A 24,055-nucleotide genomic window follows, 5' to 3' on the forward strand; every position below is an offset into this window, starting at 1 on the left:
GATCTGCTGCTGGGACCATGCTGAGTTCTTTATTTCTAACATCATGTTGAGACAAACACTGTAGAGAGAGAGAGAGAGAGAGAGGAATTTGATAGTTAAGAGCTGAGAGAAATGTTTTTGCCTTCCCAGTGGGATATGGAGCTGTTTGTTATTTGAGCTCTGACAGGGTTTGATTCCTTCACCACTCCCACTCAGCTCTGCTACAGACTATATACTACATTGAGTATACAAAACATTAAGAGCATCCGCTCTTTCCATGACATAGACTGACCTGGTGAATCCAGGTGAAAGCTATGATCCGTTTTTGATGTCACTTGTTAAATCCACTTCAATCATTGTAGATGAAGGGCAGGGGACAGGTTAAATGAGGATTTTTAAGCCTTGAGACAACTGAGACATGGATTGTGTATGTGTGCCATTTAGAAGGTGAATGGGAAAGACAAAATATTTAAGTGCCTTTGAACGGAGTATGGTAGTCGGTGCACCGGTTTGTGTCAAGAACTGCAGTGCTACTGGGTTTTTCACACTCAACAGTTTCCCTTGTGTATCAAGAAGGGTCCACCACCCAAAGGACATCCAGCCAACTTGACACAACTGTGGGAAGCATTGGAGTGAAAATTGGCCAGCATCCCCGTGGAACTCTTTTGACACCTTGTAGAGTCCATGCCTAAACGAATTTAGGCTGTTCTGAGGGCAAAAGGGGTTGCAGCTCAATATTGGGAAGGCATTCCTAATGTTTTGTACCCTCAGCGTATATGTACAGTGTTTGTGGTCACCAACCTTTTCTTAGTCAAGATCACTTTCTGGGTCAAAATGCAAGCCGAGATCTACTGCTCAGGTTTTTTTACAAACATGACTTAAAAAACATAAGCTTAGGGCCTCCAGAGTGGTGCAGCGGTCTAAAGACACAGCATCGCAGAGCTACAGGCGTCACTACAGACCCGGGTTCGATCCCGGGCTGTATCACAACCGGCCGTGATTGGGAGTCACATAGGGCGGCGCACAACTGGCCCAGCGTTGTCCGGGTTTGGGTTTGGGGATGGTCTGGCTGGGGGGGCTTTACTTGGCTCATCGCGCTCTAGTGACTCCTTGTGGCTGACCGGGCACCTGCAGGCTGACTCAGTCATCAGTTGAACGGTGTTTCCTCCAACACATTGGTGCGGCTAGCTTCCAGGTTAAGCGGGCGGGTGTTAAGAAGCGCGGTTTGGAAGGTGTTAAGAAGCGCGGGTCATGTTTCAGAGGACGCATGACTCGACTTTTGCCTCCCGATCCCGTTGGGGAGTTGCAGCGCTGAGACAAAACTGAGAAGAAGAAGAAAAAAAAGCCTATGCAACATTAACCAATTAAAAACAGTACTGTAGCAATGAGGTTTGTGCAGTAGGCTATAGGCCCAATACGTCATCACTGCATATTGGCTGTGCTTGCTATTGGCCAATGTAGGTATATGATCACACTGGTAATAGATCATTTGTTGTATTATTTGTGAGGCACAGCTAAGTGAGCATAATAATTCTTTTTTTTTTTTACTGGACTGATGACCTGCATCTGATGGTCAGTCTGAGGGGAGGGAGCAGCGGTTAGGCTGCCTCTCACCCGTCTCACTGTCTCACCGCCCTCCTTCCCTCCGCTGAGAAAAGGGTACACGGTCTTCCAGCTGATGGCAAAACTCAAGTTGCAAGGGAGTTTTTTTGGTAGGCCAATAGGTGCACTTGATTTGCTCTTTGGGCCTGCTGGGTAGGCAGAGTTTTACCTTCAGGCACAGGAAATGGTTCAAAATGGGAACACTTTGCCTTCCCGGCGCTAGGGCTGCTGAATCAAGTGCACCTACTGCCAAAAGTACGAAAAAATTTATTTTTTAAAGGAACGCAAGGCTTCGCAATCGACCGCTTGGTGACCACTGGTCTAGAGCTTAGACCTGAGGACACATCCGAACTACTCTCCCAAAGACTTACTGATAGTAACGTTGTTGTTGCTGAATGTATCTCATAAGAAGCAGTAGGACAATTTGACTTATAACAGATAAATAATGTACTCTACTGTACAGAACTTCTCTAAAACATCTGTTTTCCTGCTTCATATGGTCTCGTTCCCTCTATTTGGAAACATCAGGAGGTGTGTTGGTTTGGATTGATTTGGAGCTCGCTCCTCGCTCCCAAGACGTGTCGATCCATCACTCCATCGCCCGGACAACCGTGTTCTGACAGGAAGTGAAGGTGGTGAGGTGATTGGATTGAACTTCTACATTTTCATTGGCTGTATTTCTGTATCGGTTAATGCCAGGCGAGCTTTGGGCTGGTGTGAGATGGTGAGATAGTCACCCAGGGGGGCTGTAAACTCGACATCTACAAGAGAACGTTATACACAGTAGACCCAAATGGCACTGAGGAATGATTGATAACTGACAGGCAATATGAAAAGCAAAAACCAGTGCCAAAACCAATGTAGAACAGAGTAAGTCATTTAACAGAGTATATGGCAGGTCAGTGGTAGAGGGCAAGTCCTGTAAATGCATTGACTGATTGTCTTGATTGAGCAGGTCCTTATGAACAGTCATAATCTAGTTAAACAGAGCCTGATAAGCAGAGCTGGCTCCAGGCATAAGCAACATAAGCAGTTGCTAAGGGCACCCGGCTGCTAGGGGGGCCCCAACCTCTAAACATTTTCTTTAAAAATGTGTGTGGGGGGACTCAGAACTCAGTCGGGGTCTTAACTTACTATTGAGAGGGTGAATAGTAGAATACACCAGGTGCAATTCAGACATTTGTTTGTGCATCATTCATCAGTTTTCCTGTTGTTATGTCAGTCACTGAAAGCTACTCAATTAGCCATGTCAACTAACAATTTTTAGATTGATAGTTAGCCTAGCCAGCTATCGACAGTAATCATTGCCGAATACTGTCCGGGCACATAGGGCACATGCCCAGGGCACTAACTTTCAGGGCCCCCATTAATTTTGTTAGCCATTCTCACTGAGATATCATATTAACATGGCATAACTCATGGCAAAATGTGTAGAATAGCAGGAAATTAGCTTTAAAACTTCTCTCTGCTGTCAAGAGGGGGGCCATTAAAATGTTTTGCCACATGATGGGGGAGGTGGGGGCCCCACCAAATCTTGCTTAGGGCCTCCAAAAGGCTAGAGCCGGCCCTGCTGGTAAGAGTATCTGTCTATCTGCTAGTCCTTACCTTTATTCCTCTAACTACCTCCCTATTGTTTTATCTTCTTTCTGCCTGTGGCTTTATTGGATCTGACACAGCGCCTCTCTCTCTCTCTCTCTCTCTCTCTATCCTCCTCTCTCTCCCTCTCTTTTTTTCTCTCGCTCTCACTCTCTCCCTCTCTCTCTCCCTCTGTATCTCAGGCTTTCTCCTTCTGTATCTCTCGCTCTCTCTTGCTTTCTCTCTCTACCTCTACCTCTCTCTCTCTCTCTCTCTCTCTCTCTCTCTCTCTCTCTCTCAATGCCATATCTGTTTGCCTATCTCCTAATGATACCATGTAAAACACTCTACTGTTATGCACTAATTCAACTCAGACCAAAAGCTCATATACCACCAACATGTTGTTCGTTCATTATGCAGCCATTTTAAAGCAATTACATATCACTTTGTCCTCTGCAAAAAATACAAATCAGAGAGGAAAAAATAAAAAACCGTGCTCCGAGCAAAAAAGCTCTCATCTAATGAGTATTAAACTTCTAACATTTGTGCTTGTACAGATATAATTAGCGAAGACGTGGGGGGAATAGGCTGTTGGTTTTGAAGGGGAGGTCTGGTTGTGAAGAGTTTAATCTGGGACTAATTCCCTGTGATATTTGCATCTCAATCCGACTGATCTGTCGCCTGTGACAGAGAGATAATCATGAGAGCGGATCAGTCTCCCGCTCTTTGAGCCTGTTTCTCTAAACTCACATGCACTGTCTGTCTGGGACGATGGGTCGGGAGTCGAGGCCACAGAGAGTTTGTTTCTGCACTGAGGATGACCAGTGTGTAAGGCATGGGTGTTTGCTGACGAAGAATCAAGTGCAGGAAAACAGCGATTCAGGGTATTGGCTTTAATAGGCACACTGACCAAACGACAAGCCAACCCAAACAGCGCACAGAGCGCACTACAAAACAAAGTGGCCCAAACACAAGGGACTAAACACATCTTGCGCAAACATACGCACCACTGAAAATGTGCAACAAACAGCGTGTAACCACGCACAGCATACAATGAAAATAATCCCGCACAAAGAGCAGGCGGGCCTACTGGCTACTAAAGCCCGCTAATCAGCCCAACTAAGAACAGGTGCACCTAATAACGAAAAGGGGGAAAACAAAAAGGGAATCAGTGGCAGCTAGTAGGCCGGTGACGACGACCGCCGAGCGCCACCCGAGCAGGAGGGGGGGCCACCTTCGGTGGGAGTCGTGACACAGTGTTTGGAATGTCAAACTCTGTGGCATAAACTGGAATAACATACTTATATGGATTTGTTACGGACTGTGTGACCTTAGATGTTTTCTTATCTGTTTCTGTCAAGTTGTCTGTGTGTGTGTGTGTGTGTGTGTGTGTGTGTGTGTGTGTGTGTGTGTGTGTGTAGTAAACCCTTTTTCCCCTGTGCTTTTCTCTCAGGATGACTACTTCAAAAGCTGGGGTCCTGCCAAGCCAATCGACCAGGGTAAGACCAGACACTATGATGTGTGTGTGTGAGACGTGTTTGTATGTGTGTGTGTGGGGGGGGCATACGGGTTTGTGTGTGTGGGATGGTTAGATGGGAAGGTTGCTATGGGGATGGATGGGAGCGGGGATGGAGGCAGATGGCGTGAATTTCTTCCTCACTCTAAACACCACTTGTGTAACTTCATTAATGACTTCACCACAGCCACTCCTCTGGTTCCTCTATGTTACCACCCTCTATCTCCTCTGGTAGGTTCATGTGATACAGAATCTCCACACAGTGGAATCACATAGTGGAGTCTTCATTTTATTCTATTGATCAGCACTTCTGCAGCAGGACCCACAGATCAATACATAGAGAGAGGGAGCCTGAATAATATGTTATGGAACAAGAGTTTAAGACCCTACTCTTTCTCTAAGAGCTGGAGAGAGAGAGAGAGAGGGGTACCTACCTCAACATTAGATACTAACCTCAACATTAAAACCTTCAATCCAAATCAAAATTCCATACCTAAAACCTTGATTTTGGACAAAATTACCTGAATGGACTGTTACTACCATGGACTATCAAGAAAACACTTCTAACAAACCAAAACCTGCAGAAGAAACACAGTGGAACCTGGAAATACCATCCAACAGCCTGAACCTACTTCTGAAGCCAAAAAGTAAAAGACAATAATCTCTAGGTAATTTTGTTTTATAAAGCTAAGTAAATAAGTGTACTAAGCTACCAAACTGCTAGGACAGAACAGACCTGGTGGCACCTTCAATTAGCACTGAAATGTGAAGTCAGATGTGTGAAAACTATTCAGCCCAACAATGGCAGGAGAGTACTGAGCAAGGACAATCCAGAGACACTATTTGCTGACTGTTGCAGAGGGGAACGTAAGCAGCTTCATTTTCCACACAGACCATCCCCTGGCATGGCACAATGCTATAAGAGTACACTAACCCTATGTCGAGAGAGGATATTGGCCCTGGGTGGAAACTCAGAATACTAGACATTGAGGAAATTGAAACAACCTCTGTCTACGTCTACAGTCGTGGCCAAAAGTTTTGAGAATGACACAAATATGAATTTTCACAAAGTTTGCTGCTTCAGTGTCTTTAGATATTTTTGTCAGATGTTACTATGGAATACTGAAGTATAATTGCAAGCATTTCATAAGTGGCAAAGGCTTTTATTGACAATTACATGAAGTTGATGATCAATATTTGCAGTGTTGACCCTTCTTTTTCAAGACCTCTGCAATCTGCCCTGGCATTCTGTCAATTAACTTCTGGGCCACATCCTGACTGATGGCAGCCCATTCTTACATAATCAATGCTTGGAGTTTGTCAGAATTTGTGGGGTTTTGTTTGTCCACCCGCCTCTTGTGGATTGACCATAAATTGTCAATGGGATTAAGGTCTGGGGAGTTTCCTGGCCATGGACCCAAAATATCGATGTTTTGTTCCAAGAGCCACTTAGTTATCACTTTTGCCTTATGGCAAGGTGCTCCATCATGCTGGAAAAGGCATTGTTCGTCACCAAACTGTTCCTGGATGGTTGGGAGAAGTTGTTCTCGGAGGATGTGTTGGTACCATTCTTTATTCATGGCTGTGTTCTTAGGCAAAATTGTGAGTGAGCCCACTCCCTTGGCTGAGAAGCAACCCCATACGTGAATGGTCTCAGGATGCTTTACTGTTGGCATGACACAGGACTGATGGTAGCATTCACCTTGTCTTCTCCGGATAAGCTTTTTTCCGGATGCCCCAAATGATTGGAAAGGGGATTCAACAGAGAAAATGATTTTACCACAGTCCTCAGCAGTCCAATCTCTGTACCTTTTGCAGAATATCAGTCTGTCCCAGATGTTTTTCCTGGAGAGAAGGGGCTTCTTTGCTGCCCTTCTTGACACCAGACCATCCTCCAAAAGTCTTTGCCTCACTGTGGGTGCAGATGCACTCACACATGCCTGCTGCCATTCCTGAGCAAGCTCTGTACTGGTGGTGCCCCGATCCCGCAGCTGAATCAACTTTAGGAGACGGTCCTGGCGCTTGCTGGACTTTCTTGGGCGCCCTGAAACCTTCTTCACAACAATTGAACCGCTCTCCTTGAAGTTCTTGATGATCCGATAAATGGTTGATTTAGGTGCAATCTTACTGGCAGCAATATCCTTGCCTGTGAAGCCCTTTTTGTGCAAAGCAATGATGACGGCACGTGTTTCCTTGCAGGTAACCATGATTGACCGAGGAAGAACAATGATTCCAAGCACCACCCTCCTTTTGAAGCTTCCAGTCTGTTATTCAAACTCAATCAGCATGGCAGAGTGATCTCCAGCCTTGTCCTCGTCAACACTCACACCTGTGTTAACGAGAGAATCACTGACATGATGTCAGCTTGTCCTTTTGTGGCAGGGCTGAAATGCAGTGGAAATGTTTTTGGGGGATTCAGTTCATTTGCATGGCAAAGAGGGACTTTGCAATTAATTGCAACTCATCTGATCACTCTTCATAACATTCTTGAGTAGATGCAAATTGCCATCATACAAACTGAGGCAGCAGACTTTGTGAAAATTAATATTTGTGTCATTCTCAAAAAGTCTGGGACAGTAATGGTGCAGGGCGTCCTCATGCAGTTCCAGCAGGACTTTTACGGAATCAAAGAGAGAGCACAGCAGGAAAAGATCTCTCTCTGTGAGGACTCCCCCCATCCTGAGTGAGTTTGATCACATCTCTTCATACTGTCCTGCAGACGAGGATAGTCACCCCCCCAGTGCTGAACACACCCAGGTCCCACAACTGCACTGCTCCTCCATCATTGAGAGGGATCAATTCACAGAGCTGGAGAGAGACATGGTGGAGCTCAGAGAGCTAGTCCACACAATCCAGACAGAACATACCCACAAAACAGACCAGCACAACAACACCCCCCCAACAAGACCCGGAGGGCGGAAGGTTGGAGGTTGACGGCTGTCTGAGAGAGCTGTCTGCTCTACGGACTGAGGTGAGAGAACTTAAAGAGGCACACATGGCACTGAAGGACGAGGTCAGAAAGCTGAGGTGTGACAGAGAGCAGGACACTCCCCCAGACAAGCCAGCAGAACAGCCCACCTCAGACCTGGACCACAACCTCAACACCACAGTGGGACAGACAACACAGGACCCACCAACCCAACAGACACCACCCCCTCCTACCAGCCCTCCTGTCAGCTTCCCCGATAGCCCTCCTGACAACCCCCACACATCCACTGAGGATGTGCCTCATTGACTTAAATGGCAAATAAATTCAAGAGGATAAGCTTTTTCCCAAACACAAAGTGGCTAAACTCTGGTGCCCAAACACTAGGCATGCCCTGGAGCTGTTGTCAGAGGACAGACTAGGGTCCCCCAGCCACATCATAATTCACATGGACACAAATGACCTGAGGGCCCAGCAGGAAAGGGTGGCAACAGCACTCAAGGTAGTGATTGAAAAAGCTTCTTCCACTTTCCCCAACGCACAAGTGGTGATCTCCACCCTGCTACCACGAAAATACTTTCCCCCTGCCACCATACAGCAGGTGAATGCAAACATTTCACAAGACTGTGCCTCAAAACCTAATGTCTACCTGGCCCACCACTCCACCCTGGACTTGAACAGCCTTTATGACCAGGTCCACCTCTACAAGGCAGCAATCCCAACTTTTGCCTGGACCCTGAAGGACGTTAGCCTCAACCGTAGCCCCAGCACCTCACACAGGAGCAACAGAGCAACGGACCCCCTGCCCAGACCAGCGAGACACCCTCCCAGACCTGCAAGACACCCTCCCGAATTACCTGCACCAAGAGAACCCACGCCAAGAAGACCTACACCCAGACCACAGAATCACCAGCCACACCCCAACCAGCTAAGACCCCAAGCAAACCCTGGCCACACCCTATATTGGCCTCCCCATATCAGACCTATGCCACTTCTGCCAACCGCATGCCCCCGCCCCTACGGCAAGGACCTCAGCATGACAGCAGGACATATGCCCAGGCCGTGAGCTACAGGCCCAACCCCCACTAATACACCCACCCAAGGTGGTATAGAGCAGACCTAACCCACTCTATTAAATTAGTCAAAACAGGAACATTCTACATCTGGCTAGAATTTAATAAGGAAATTATTTCAACAGAGAAACATGTCCTCATGTGTGCTACCTATATCCCCCCAACATAATCCCCATACTTTAACGATGATAGCTTCTCCATCCTAGAGGGGGAGATCAACAATTTCCAGGCCCAGGGACATGTACTAGTCTGTAGTGACCTAAATGCCAGAACTGGACAAGAACCCGACACCCTCAGCACACAGGGGAACAAACATCTACCTGGAGGTGACAGCATTCCCTCCCCCATATGCCCCCCTAGACACAACAGCGACAACATAACCAACAAAAACGGGTCACAACTCCTGCAGCTCTGTCGAACGCTGGGCATGTACATAGTCAATGGTAGGCTTTGATGGGAGTCCTATGATAGGTACACCTATAGCTCAATTCTTGGCAGTAGTACTGTAGACTACTTTATCACTGACCTCAACCAAGAGTCTCTTAGAGCGTTCACAGTCAGCCCACTGACACCCTTATCAGATCAAAGCAAAATCACACTCTACTTGAACAGAGCTATGCTCAATCATGAGGCATCAAAGCCAAAGGAACTGAATGAATAATATTAAGAAATACTATCGATGGAAGTAGTGTGGAAATCTACCAAAAAACTATTAGGCAACAACAAATTAAATCCCTTCTAGACAATTTCCTGGACAAAAGGCTTCACTGTAATAGTGAAGGTGTAAACATGGCAGTAGAAAACCTAAACAGTATATTTGACCTCTCAGCTTCCCTATCAAATCTAAAAATGTCAAGGAGACAACCTATGAAAATTAACAACAATGACAAATGGTTTGATGAAGAATGCAAAAACCTAAGAAATAAAATGAGAAACCTATCCAACCAAAAACATAGAGACCCAGAAAACCTGAGCCTACACCTTCACTATGGTGAATCACTAAAACAATACAGACATACACTACGGAAAAAGAAGGAACAGCACGTCAGAAATCAGCTCATATAATTGAAGAATCCATAGAATTTAACCACTTCTGGTAAAATTGGAAAACTCGAAACAAACAACAACACGAAATGTTATCTGTCCAAAAGGGAGAAGTATGGATAAACCACTTATCCAATCTTTTTAGCTCTATAACAAATAACAAACAGCAAATACATGATCAAATACAAATCTTAGAATCAACTATTAAAGACTACCAGATCCCACTGGATTCTGCAATTACATTGAATGAACTACAGGACAAAATACAAACCCTCCAACCCAAAAAGGCTTGTGGGGCTGATGGTATCATCAATGAAATGTTTAAGTATACAGACCACAAATTCCAATTGGCTATACTTAAGCTCTTTAACATCATCCACAGCTCTGGCATCTTCCCCAATATTTTGATCCAAGGACTAATAACCCCAATTCTCAAAAGTGGAGACAAATTTGACCCCAATAACTACCGTAGGATATGCGTCAACCGCAACCTTGGGAAAATCCTCAGCATTGTCATTAACAGCAGACTCATACATTTCCTCAGCGAAAACAATGTAGTGAGCAAATGTCAAATTGGCTTTTTACCAAATTACCATATGACAGACCACATATTCATACACAACATTATAAAATCCATTTACACAAACAACAAGTGTGCGATTAAAATTGGCAACAAAAAAAAAACATTTCTTTCCACAGGGACCGGGGGGTGAGACAGGGATGCAGCTTAAGCCCCACTCTCTTCAACATACATATCAACGAATTAGCAAGGGCACTAGAACAGTCTGCAGCACCCGGCCTAACCCTACTAGAATCTGAAGTCAAATGTCTACTGTTTGCTGATGATCTGGTGCTTCTGTCACCAACCAAAGAGGGCCTACAGCAGCACCTAGATCTTCTGCACAGATTCTGTCAGACCTGGGCCTTGACAGTAAATCTCAGGTAGACAAAAATAATATAAATTGGAAAGAATTAACAAAAAAACTGAACAAACTAGAATGCTATTTGGCCCTAAACAGAGAGCACACAGTGGCAGAATACCTGACCACTGTGACTGACCCAAACTTAAGGAAAGCTTTGACTATGTACAGATTCAGTGAGCATAGCCTTGCTATTGAGAAAGGCCACCGTAGGCAGACCTGGTTCTCAAGAGAAGACAGGATATGTGTCTTTATTCTTGATTATTTTGGAACTTCTGTGAGTTTAGTGGTTACTGTTCATGTTTATTGTTTATTTCACTTTTGTTTATTATCTACTTCACTTGCTTTGGCAATGTTAACATATGTTTCCCATGTCAATAAAGCCCTTTAATTGAATTGAATTGAGAGAGAGACTTTTGACTTTTTGTATTTCTTTAATGAAACATTCTCATTAAAACCTCATCACCCCCCCCCTTAAAATACAAATAAAAATATATCCTGTACTGCATACATGTACCATACTCACCTTGCCCTCTACCCCATGATACAAACCAACATCACACATCACAATAACCAAAACCTCATCACTTCTACAACCATATATCCAAAACATCTTCCCCAGCTATACAGACAACCCCCCTGACACACCATATCTCCTGAAACATCTTCCCCAGCTATACAGACAGCCCCCCTGACACACCATATCTCCTGAAACATCTTCCCCAGCTATACAGACAGCCCCCCTGACACACCATATCTCCTGAAACATCTTCCCCAGCTATACAGACAGCCCCCTGACACACCATATCTCCTGAAACATCTTCCCCAGCTATACAGACAGCCCCCCTGACACACCATATCTCCTGAAACATCTTCCCCAGCTATACAGACAGCCCCCCCAACACACCATATCTCCTGAAACATCTTCCCCAGCTATACCTTCAGCCCCCCCGACACACCATATCTCCTGAAACATCTTCCCCAGCTATACAGACAGCCCCCCTGACACACCATATCTCCTGAAACATCTTCCCCAGCTATACAGACAGCCCCCTGACACACCATATCTCCTGAAACATCTTCCCCAGCTATACAGACAGCCCACCTGACACACCATATCTCCTGAAACATCTTCCCCAGCTATACAGACAGCCCCCCTGACACACCATATCTCCTGAAACATCTTCCCCAGCTATACAGACAGCCCCCCTGACACACCATATTTCCTGAAACATCTTCCCCAGCTATACAGACAGCCCCCTGACACACCATATCTCCTGAAACATCTTCCCCAGCTATACAGACAGCCCCCCCAACACATCATATCTCCTGAAACATCTTCCCCAGCTATACAGACAGCCCCCCTGACACACCATATCTCCTGAAACATCTTCCCCAGCTATACAGACAGCCCCCCTGACACACCATATCTCCTGAAACATCTTCCCCAGCTATACAGACAGCCCCCCCAACAAACCATATCTCCTGAAACATCTTCCCCAGCTATACAGACAGCCCCCTGACACACCATATCTCCTGAAACATCTTCCCCAGCTATACAGACAGCCCCCCAACACACCATATCTCCTGAAACATCTTCCCCAGCTATACAGACAGCCCCCCTGACACACCATATCTCCTGAAACATCTTCCCCAGCTATACAGACAGCCCCCTGACACACCATATCTCCTGAAACATCTTCCCCAGCTATACAGACAGCCCCCCTGACACACCATATCTCCTGAAACATCTTCCCCAGCTATACAGACAGCCCCCCATCACACCATATCTCCTGAAACATCTTCCCCAGCTATACAGACAGCCCCCCCAACACACCATATCTCCTGAAACATCTCCACACTTTTTATCATTCTATAGTACTCAAATTCCACCATAAGACACACAGAGACCATCCCATTAAATAATAGTAAAGGGTCTGTTAGCCAGATAGACAACTTTGCCTGAGCAAACAGAAAATTCAACAAAACACATTTCTCCTTATTTGAATATTTGTATCCCATTATAAACATCCTGACAGTAAAAACCTCCCCCAACCTCTCACACAGACATTCCAACAGAGACATTAGTGACATTAACCTGGTGCACACAGAAAACACATGAATCACAGTTTCTTTCATAACACAGAAAGGACACCCCTGCCTGACTCCCGGTTCAACCCGTGCCAGCCAGCTGTTAGTGGCCGGGGCTCCATGTAGAACCCTCCACTGGAGGTTCCCTGACCTCTTTGGTACTGGGGGTTTGTAGAGGCCCCTCCATCTAAAACCCACCATACTCTCTGTTAGGTTCCTAATGTTCTGTACCTTAATGCAGAGTTTGTAGAGGGCTTTACCTCCCACTCCCCCAAACTCCCTCAGGCTCGGAGTGTTAAAATCTAACAAGTCCTTCAGACCCCCTTTGCCAGTCTCCAGTCTCTGGCGTCACCTGCAGTGGCGGAAACATGGTGGCCCCTCTCCCTTTGGCCGCTCAAACATCCCCCTTACCGGCTCAGACAGTGCCTCCTGGACCTCCTCCAGGAATCTCTCCAGCAGCCTAAGAGACTTTATTCCTGTTTGTTGTGCCAGGACTTCCGGGGTTTTCCAACCCACCTCTCCCAGCAGTCGCAGGTCACCCAGCCTTAGTACACCCCCTGCCATCAGTTGCCTCTGCAGGGTGGCCGAATGGAACGATCTCAAAGGAATGGCTGGGTTGTGGAAGATAGGCTCCTCCCACAGCCCAGGCTCCACACACCCTTCTCATGCGGGCCTTAGCAGCTGCCAGGCCTTCAGTACCGCAGAGTAAAAATCAGAGAGACCTGCTGTACTCAGCCTCTCCAGCTTCATGAGGAACAGCTGCCGGTCCAACCTTAATCCGACCAGCTCTCCTCAGCAGCGTGCATGCTGGTTCCCAACAGCCAACATCAGTATGGTACAGCAGTCTCTGCACCGCCTTTAGTCTGAAAGCAGCTACCCTGCTCTCCAGTTCCACCAGGCCCTGTCCTCCTTTGTGAACGGTCATGTACAACACTGCCGCCCTCAGCCAGTGATGGCCCGACCAGAAGTCCACCAGCTTGCGTTGCAGGTCTGCGAGCAGACAGGCGGGGGGGTTGCGGACAGCCAGTTTATGTCCCAGGGAAAATGCCACCAGGTTGATGATTGACAGCCCCTCCCAGTTCTAATGCCCTGTCTCACCCAGACTGGCCTACTGAGCCCCCCTCCCACCTTAACCATACATGATGCCCCAACATACAACAGCTTCACACATGTTAAAAAACTCTTCCCAAACCCAAACACAGACATCACATTAAACAGATACTCATGGTCCACTCTATCAAAAGCCTTCTCTTGATCTAAAGAGACCAGTCCAAAGTTCACATTAGAACCTCTCGACAAGTCCAACATGTCCCTAATTAAGAACAAGTTGTCCGTGATTGAGCGTCCCAGTACACAATATGTCTGGTCCTTTTGTACTATTGAGTCCAGATGGGATTTCAGTCTATTAGCGACCTTGGCAAATATCTTGTAGTCTGCACAGAGCAGATGTGGTTTGTCATATATGTGGTCTGTCTTATGGTACCCCAATGCACTCACGCAACATGCAAAAGAAATCCAGTCCAATTATTCCCCAGAATTGTTTTTAAAACTCCACTGGGAGTCCATCGACCCCCGGTGCATGGCCAGGGAAAATCTGGGGTACGGCCTCTGCCAGTTCATGGGACAACAGGGGAATGTCCATTTCATCTCTGTGCCAGAGAGAGCTTAGGGAGTCCTGCGAATAAGACCTGAGCACACATAGGATCACACAGTTCTGCCCTATACAACTCAGTATAAAACTCCACAGTCTGCTCGCGCATCTCACCCACCACAGAGGTCACCCGCCCATCCGAAAGCCATAAACAATGCATACCCTTGGCTTCACCGCTCTGTCTTTCCAAACCAAATAAGAAGGAGTTGGGAGCATCCATCTCCTTGAGCATGGAGAACGTAGCTCTTACAAGTGCTCCCTTTGCTTTAACCTGGAAAAAACTGCACAGGTCCCTACATAACTCAGCTAAATTAGCCTGGAGTCCTACATTGCCTTGCCCCACCAGCTCTACCTCCATCTCACTAATACGACACTCGAGTTCCCCTAAAACTCTCCTAGCCTCTGAGGATGAGAGAGCTAATACTGTTGACAGAAAACCCAAATTTGGACTTTTCCCACATCCCACTATTGACTCAAAGACTCATACTCCTCACTTCGCTGCCCCCACCTTTCCCAAAAGGTCTGGAAACCTGAGCAAAAGGTGGCATCTTGTAAGAGCTTTATATTAAACTTCCAATAGGATGCCTGCCGAGGCCCTGGTGAGATGTACAGCCGAGCCGTGGTTATGTGATGATCCGAAAACCCCACCGGGAGAATGGTAGCGCCCAACAACCTGTTGCTCTGATTCCTAGACATGTAAAACCGATCAAGCCGGGCTGCACTCACCCTAGCCCCAAAAACCTTCACCCACGTATACCGTCTTGTTCTCCAAACATCCACTAGGTCGAACTGCTTAATGACGTCCCTTAACACTCCCACTGAGCCTGAATGAGGCTCCTCTCCATTTCTGTCTTAAGTAAAATCCATTGTGCAGTTCCAGGCCCCGCCGACCACCAGCGTCTCCTCAGGCGCTACTTGTGAGAGTTCCTGTCTAGACACAATAGAAGTCCGCTCTCTCTCCCTGTGTTAGGGGCATACACATTTATAAAGACAAAACCCCTGTTGTTAATTTCTGCTTTTACTACAAGCAGTCTACCACTACACACCTCCTTTGAGGAGAACATTTTTACAGACAGACCAGGTACAAAAAGGACTGCCACCCCTGCACTAACATTTGCCCCATGTCTCAGTACACTTGCCCCTTTCACCGTATTCTTTGACCTCTCTCCCTTTTTTTCCAGTCAGCTCTGGACCAATTGAAAATAAATCCTCCTCATCGTCTTCTTCCTCAGACTCACCTTCCTCCTCCTCATCTCCATCGCCCATCCTGACCACCTGCCCTTTCTCTCTAGTCGAGGCCTCCCCCTCAGCACCAGGCAAAGGTTCCTTAGTGCCTGTGACCACACCAACCTCTCCCCTCCCAACTCCTTTCTTCTCCCCCTTTTTCCTCTTCCGCATGACACAGTCCTCCTCCCCCCAGTCGCTTACCCTTCCCCACTATACTCTCCTCATCCACTAGCATAACCTGACTAGGCCCCGCACCATCTACACCACCATCCATGATATGACTAGACCCAGCCTCACCTACACCACCATCCATGATATGACTAGACCCAGCCTCATCTATATCACCATCCATGATATGACTAGACCCAGCCTCACCTACACCACCATCCATGATATGACTAGACCCAGCCTCATCTATATCAACATCCATGATATGACTAGACCCAGCCTCACCTACACCACCATCCATGATATGACTAGACCCAGCCTCATCTACACCACCATCTGTAACATGACTAGACCCAGCCTCATCTACACCACCATCCATGATATGACTATACCCAGCCTCATCTACACCACCATCCATGATATGACTAGACCCAGCCTCATCTACACCACCATCTATGATATGACTAGACCCAGCCTCATCTACACCACCATCCATGATATGACTAGTCTCAGTCTCATCTACACCACCATCCATAGCCTGACTAGACCCAGTCTCATCTACACCACCATCTGTAGCATGACTAGACCCAGCCTCATCTACACCACCATCCATGATATGACTAATCTCAGCCTCATCTACACCACCATCTGTAGCATGACTAGACCCAGCCTCATCTACACCACCATCCATGATATGACTAGACCCAGCCTCATCTACACCACCATCTGTAACATGACAAGACCCAGCCTCATCTACACCACCATCCATAACATGACTAGACCCAGCCTCATCTACACCACCATCCATGATATGACTAGACCTAGCCTCATCTACACCACCATCCATAACCTGACTAGACCCAGCCTCATCTACACCACCATCTGTAACATTACTAGGCCCAGCCTCATCTACACCGCCATCTATAGCCTGACTAGACCCATCCTCATCTACACCACCATCCATAACATGACTAGACCCAGCCTCATCTACACCACCATCTGTAGCATGACTAGACCCAGCCTCAACTACACCACCATCTGTAACATGACTAGACCCAGCCTCATCTAACCCCCATATGTAACATGACTAGGCCCAGCCTTATCTACACCGCCATCTATAGCCTGACTAGACCCAGCCTCATCTACACCACCATCTCTAGCATGACTAGACCCAGCCTCATCTACACCACCATCTCTAGCATGACTAGACCCAGCCTCATCTACACCACCATCTGTAGCATGACTAGACCCAGCCTCATCTACACCACCATCTGTAGCATGACTAGACCCAGCCTCATCTACACCACCATCTGTAGCATGACTAGACCCAGCCTCACCTACACCACCATCTGTAGCATGACTAGACCCAGCCTCATCTACACCACCATCTGTAGCATGACTAGACCCAGCCTCATCTACACCACCATCCATGATATGACTAGACCCAGCCTCATCTACACCACCATCTGTAACATGACAAGACCCAGCCTCATCTACACCACCATCCATAACATGACTAGACCCAGCCTCATCTACACCACCATCCATGATATGACTAGACCTAGCCTCATCTACACCACCATCCATAACCTGACTAGACCCAGCCTCATCTACACCACCATCTGTAACATGACTAGGCCCAGCCTCATCTACACCACCATCTATAGCCTGACTAGACCCAGCCTCATCTACACCACCATCCATAACATGACTAGACCCAGCCTCATCTACACCACCATCTGTAGCATGACTAGACCCAGCCTCATCTACACCACCATCTATAGCCTGACTAGACCCAGCCTCATCTACACCACCATCTATAGCCTGACTAGACCCAGCCTCATCTACACCACCATCCATAACATGACTAGACCCAGCCTCATCTACAACACCATCTGTAGCATGACTAGACCCAGCCTCATCTACACCACCATCTGTAACATGACTAGACCCAGCCTCATCTACACCATCATCTGTAACATGACTAGGCCCAGCCTCATCTACACCACCATCTATAGCCTGACTAGACCCAGCCTCATCTACACCACCATCTGTAGCATGACTAGACCCAGCCTCATCTACACCACCATCTCTAGCATGACTAGACCCAGTCTCATCTACACCACCATCTGTAGCATGACTAGACCCAGCCTCACCTACACCACCATCTGTAGCATGACTAGACCCAGCCTCATCTACACCACCATCTGTAGCATGACTAGACCCAGCCTCATCTACACCACCATCCATGATATGACTAGACCCAGCCTCATCTACACCACCATCTGTAACATGACAAGACCCAGCCTCATCTACACCACCATCCATAACATGACTAGACCCAGCCTCATCTACACCACCATCCATGATATGACTAGACCTAGCCTCATCTACACCACCATCCATAACCTGACTAGACCCAGCCTCATCTACACCACCATCTGTAACATGACTAGGCCCAGCCTCATCTACACCTCCATCTATAGCCTGACTAGACCCAGCCTCATCTACACCACCATCCATAACATGACTAGACCCAGCCTCATCTACACCACCATCTGTAGCATGACTAGACCCAGCCTCATCTACACCACCATCTATAGCCTGACTAGACCCAGCCTCATCTACACCACCATCTATAGCCTGACTAGACCCAGCCTCATCTACACCACCATCTGTAGCATGACTAGACCCAGCCTCATCTACACCACCATCTCTAGCATGACTAGACCCAGCCTCATCTACACCACCATCTGTAGCATGACTAGACCCAGCATCATCTACACCACCATCTGTAGCATGACTAGACCCAGCCTCATCTACACGACCATCTCTAGCATGACTAGACCCAGTCTCAGCTACACCACCATCTGTAGCATGACTAGACCCAGCCTCACCTACACCACCATCTGTAGCATGACTAGACCCAGCCTCATCTACACCACCATCTGTAGCATGACTAGACCCAGCCTCACCTACACCACCATCTGTAGCATGACTAGACCCAGCCTCATCTACACCACCATCCATAGCATGACTAGACCCAACCTCATCTACACCACCATCTGTAGCATGACTAGACCCAGCCTCATCTACACCACCATCTCTAGCATGACTAGACCCAGCCTCATCTACACCACCATCTGTAGCATGATTAGACCCAGCCTCATCTACACCACCATCCGTAACATGACTAGACCCAGCCTCATCTACACCACCATCTATAACCTGACTAGACACAGCCTCATCTACACCACCATCTGTAACCTGACTAGACCCAGCCTCATCTACGCCACCATCTGTAACCTGACTAGACCCAGCCTCATCTACGCCACCATCCATAGCATGACTAGACCCAGCTTCATCTACACCACCATCCATAGCCTGACTAGACCCAGCCTCATCTACACCACCATCCATAACCTGACTAGACCCAGCCTCATCTACACCACCATCCATAACATGACTAGATCCAGCCTCATCTACACCACCATCCATGATATGACTAGACCCAGCCTCATCTACACCACTATCCATGCATGACTAGAGCCAGCCTCATCTACACCACCATCTCTAGCATGACTATACCCAGCTTCATCTACACCACCATCTGTAGCCTGACTAGACCCAGCCTCATCTACACCACCATCTGTAGCATGACTAGACCCAGCTTCATCTACACCACCATCCATGATATGACTAGACCCAGCCTCATCGACACCACTATCCATGCATGACTAGACCCAGCCTCATCTACACCACCATCTCTAGCATGACTAGACCCAGCCTCATCTACACCACCATCTGTAGCATGACTAGACCCAGACTCATCTACACCACCATCCATGATATGACTAGACCCAGCCTCATCTACACCACCATCTCTAGCATGACTAGACCTTTGTCTCATCTACACCACCATCTCTAGCATGACTAGACCCAGCCTCATCTACACCACCATCCATGATATGACTAGACCCAGCCTCATCTACACCACCATCCATGATATGACTAGACCCAGCCTCATCTACACCACCATCTCTAGCATGACTAGACCCAGCCTCATCTACACCACCATCCATGATATGACTAGACCCAGCCTCATGTACACCACTATCCATGCATGACTAGACCCAGCCTCATCTACACCACCATCTCTAGCATGACTAGACCCAGCTTCATCTACACCACCATCCATAGCCTGACTAGACCCAGCCTCATCTACACCACCATCTGTAGCATGACTAGACCCAGCTTCATCTACACCACCATCCATGATATGACTAGACCCAGCCTCATCTACACCACTATCCATGCATGACTAGACCCAGCCTCATCTACACCACCATCTCTAGCATGACTAGACCCAGCCTCATCTACACCACCATCTGTAGCATGACTAGACCCGGCCTCATCTACACCACCATCCATGAAATGACTAGACCCAGCCTCATCTACACCACCATCTCTAGCATGACTAGACCTTGTCTCATCTACACCACCATCTCTAGCATGACTAGACCCAGCCTCATCTACACCACCATCCATGATATGACTAGACCCAGCCTCATCTACACCACCATCCATGATATGACTAGACCCAGCCTCATCTACACCACCATCCATGATACGACTAGACCCAGCCTCATCTACACCACCATCTCTAGCATGACTAGACCTTGTCTCATCTACACCACCATCTCTAGCATGACTAGACCCAGCCTCATCTACACCACCATCCATGATATGACTAGACCCAGCCTCATCTACACCACCATCTGTAGCATGACTAGACCCAGCTTCATCTACACCACCATCTGTAGCCTGACTAGACCCAGCCTCATCTACACCACCATCTATAGCATGACTAGACCCAGCCTCATCTACACCACCATCCATAACATGACTAGACCCAGCCTCATCTACACCACCATCTGTAGCATGACTAGATCCAGCCTCATCTACACCACCATCCATGATATGACTAGACCCAGCCTCATCTACACCACCATCTGTAGCATGACTAGACCCAGCCTCATCTACACCACCATCCATAACATGACTAGACCCAGCCTCATCTACACCACCATCTCTAGCCTGACTAGGCCCAGCCTCATCTACACCACCATCTGTAGCATGACTAGACCCAGCCTCATCTACACCACCATCTGTAGCATGACTAGACCCAGCCTCATCTACACCACCATCCATAACTTGACTAGACCCAGCCTCATCTACACCACCATCCATAGCATGACTAGACCCATCCTCATCTACACCACCATCTGTAGCATGACTAGACCCAGCCTCATCTACACCACCATCTGTAGCATGACTAGACCCAGCCTCATCTACACCACCATCCATGATATGACTAGACCCAGCCTCATCTACACCACCATCTGTAACATGACAAGACCCAGCCTCATCTACACCACCATCCATAACATGACTAGACCCAGCCTCATCTACACCACCATCCATGATATGACTAGACCTAGCCTCATCTACACCACCATCCATAACCTGACTAGACCCAGCCTCATCTACACCACCATCTGTAACATGACTAGGCCCAGCCTCATCTACACCACCATCTATAGCCTGACTAGACCCAGCCTCATCTACACCACCATCCATAACATGACTAGACCCAGCCTCATCTACACCACCATCTGTAGCATGACTAGACCCAGCCTCATCTACACCACCATCTATAGCCTGACTAGACCCAGCCTCATCTACACCACCATCTATAGCCTGACTAGACCCAGCCTCATCTACACCACCATCTGTAGCATGACTAGACCCAGCCTCATCTACACCACCATCTCTAGCATGACTAGACCCAGCCTCATCTACACCACCATCTGTAGCATGACTAGACCCAGCCTCATCTACACCACCATCTGTAGCATGACTAGACCCAGCCTCATCTACACGACCATCTCTAGCATGACTAGACCCAGCCTCAGCTACACCACCATCTGTAGCATGACTAGACCCAGCCTCATCTACACCACCATCTGTAGCATGACTAGACCCAGCCTCATCTACACCACCATCTGTAGCATGACTAGACCCAGCCTCACCTACACCACCATCTGTAGCATGACTAGACCCAGCCTCATCTACACCACCATCTCTAGCATGACTAGACCCAACCTCATCTACACCACCATCTGTAGCATGACTAGACCCAGCCTCATCTACACCACCATCTCTAGCATGACTAGACCCAGCCTCATCTACACCACCATCTGTAGCATGATTAGACCCAGCCTCATCTACACCACCATCCGTAACATGACTAGACCCAGCCTCATCTACACCACCATCTATAACCTGACTAGACCCAGCCTCATCTACACCACCATCTGTAACCTGACTAGACCCAGCCTCATCTACGCCACCATCTGTAACCTGACTAGACCCAGCCTCATCTACGCCACCATCCATAGCATGACTAGACCCAGCCTCATCTACACCACCATCCATAGCCTGACTAGACCCAGCCTCATCTACACCACCATCCATAACCTGACTAGACCCAGCCTCATCTACACCACCATCCATAACATGACTAGATCCAGCCTCATCTACACCACCATCCATGATATGACTAGACCCAGCCTCATCTACACCACTATCCATGCATGACTAGAGCCAGCCTCATCTACACCACCATCTCTAGCATGACTATACCCAGCTTCATCTACACCACCATCTGTAGCCTGACTAGACCCAGCCTCATCTACACCCCCATCTGTAGCATGACTAGACCCAGCTTCATCTACACCACCATCCATGATATGACTAGACCCAGCCTCATCGACACCACTATCCATGCATGACTAGACCCAGCCTCATCTACACCACCATCTCTAGCATGACTAGACCCAGCCTCATCTACACCACCATCTGTAGCATGACTAGACCCAGACTCATCTACACCACCATCCATGATATGACTAGACCCAGCCTCATCTACACCACCATCTCTAGCATGACTAGACCTTGTCTCATCTACACCACCATCTCTAGCATGACTAGACCCAGCCTCATCTACACCACCATCCATGATATGACTAGACCCAGCCTCATCTACACCACCATCCATGATATGACTAGACCCAGCCTCATCTACACCACCATCTCTAGCATGACTAGACCCAGCCTCATCTACACCACCATCCATGATATGACTAGACCCAGCCTCATCTACACCACTATCCATGCATGACTAGACCCAGCCTCATCTACACCACCATCTCTAGCATGACTAGACCCAGCTTCATCTACACCACCATCCATAGCCTGACTAGACCCAGCCTCATCTACACCACCATCTGTAGCATGACTAGACCCAGCTTCATCTACACCACCATCCATGATATGACTAGACCCAGCCTCATCTACACCACTATCCATGCATGACTAGACCCAGCCTCATCTACACCACCATCTCTAGCATGACTAGACCCAGCCTCATCTACACCACCATCTGTAGCATGACTAGACCCAGCCTCATCTACACCACCATCCATGAAATGACTAGACCCAGCCTCATCTACACCACCATCTCTAGCATGACTAGACCTGGTCCCATCTACACCACCATCTCTAGCATGACTAGACCCAGCCTCATCTACACCACCATCCATGATATGACTAGACCCAGCCTCATCTACACCACCATCCATGATATGACTAGACCCAGCCTCATCTACACCACCATCCATGATACGACTAGACCCAGCCTCATCTACACCACCATCTCTAGCATGACTAGACCTTGTCTCATCTACACCACCATCTCTAGCATGACTAGACCCAGCCTCATCTACACCACCATCCATGATATGACTAGACCCAGCCTCATCTACACCACCATCTGTAGCATGACTAGACCCAGCTTCATCTACACCACCATCTGTAGCCTGACTAGACCCAGCCTCATCTACACCACCATCTATAGCATGACTAGACCCAGCCTCATCTCCACCACCATCCATAACATGACTAGACCCAGCCTCATCTACACCACCATCTGTAGCATGACTAGATCCAGCCTCATCTACACCACCATCCATGATATGACTAGACCCAGCCTCATCTACACCACCATCTGTAGCATGACTAGACCCAGCCTCATCTACACCACCATCCATAACATGACTAGACCCAGCCTCATCTACACCACCATCTCTAGCCTGACTAGGCCCAGCCTCATCTACACCACCATCTGTAGCATGACTAGACCCAGCCTCATCTACACCACCA

At 47.8% G+C, this 24,055-nt stretch overlaps 1 protein-coding gene across 2 annotated transcripts in view; it reads left to right on the forward strand.

The window, feature by feature from the left end:
• LOC106611816 (testican-1) overlaps nucleotides 1–24,055 on the forward strand; it is a 332,029-nt gene that overhangs the window by 162,359 nt on the left and 145,615 nt on the right. For both annotated transcript variants that reach the window (XM_014212411.2, XM_014212410.2), the window contains one exon: nucleotides 4,610–4,655. In XM_014212411.2, coding sequence (XP_014067886.1) covers nucleotides 4,610–4,655 — 46 coding nt within the window. The remainder of the gene's footprint in view (nucleotides 1–4,609; nucleotides 4,656–24,055) is intronic.

This window comes from Salmo salar, chromosome ssa09 (assembly GCF_905237065.1).
Source record: "Salmo salar chromosome ssa09, Ssal_v3.1, whole genome shotgun sequence".
In the NCBI taxonomy this organism is placed as follows: domain Eukaryota; kingdom Metazoa; phylum Chordata; class Actinopteri; order Salmoniformes; family Salmonidae; genus Salmo; species Salmo salar.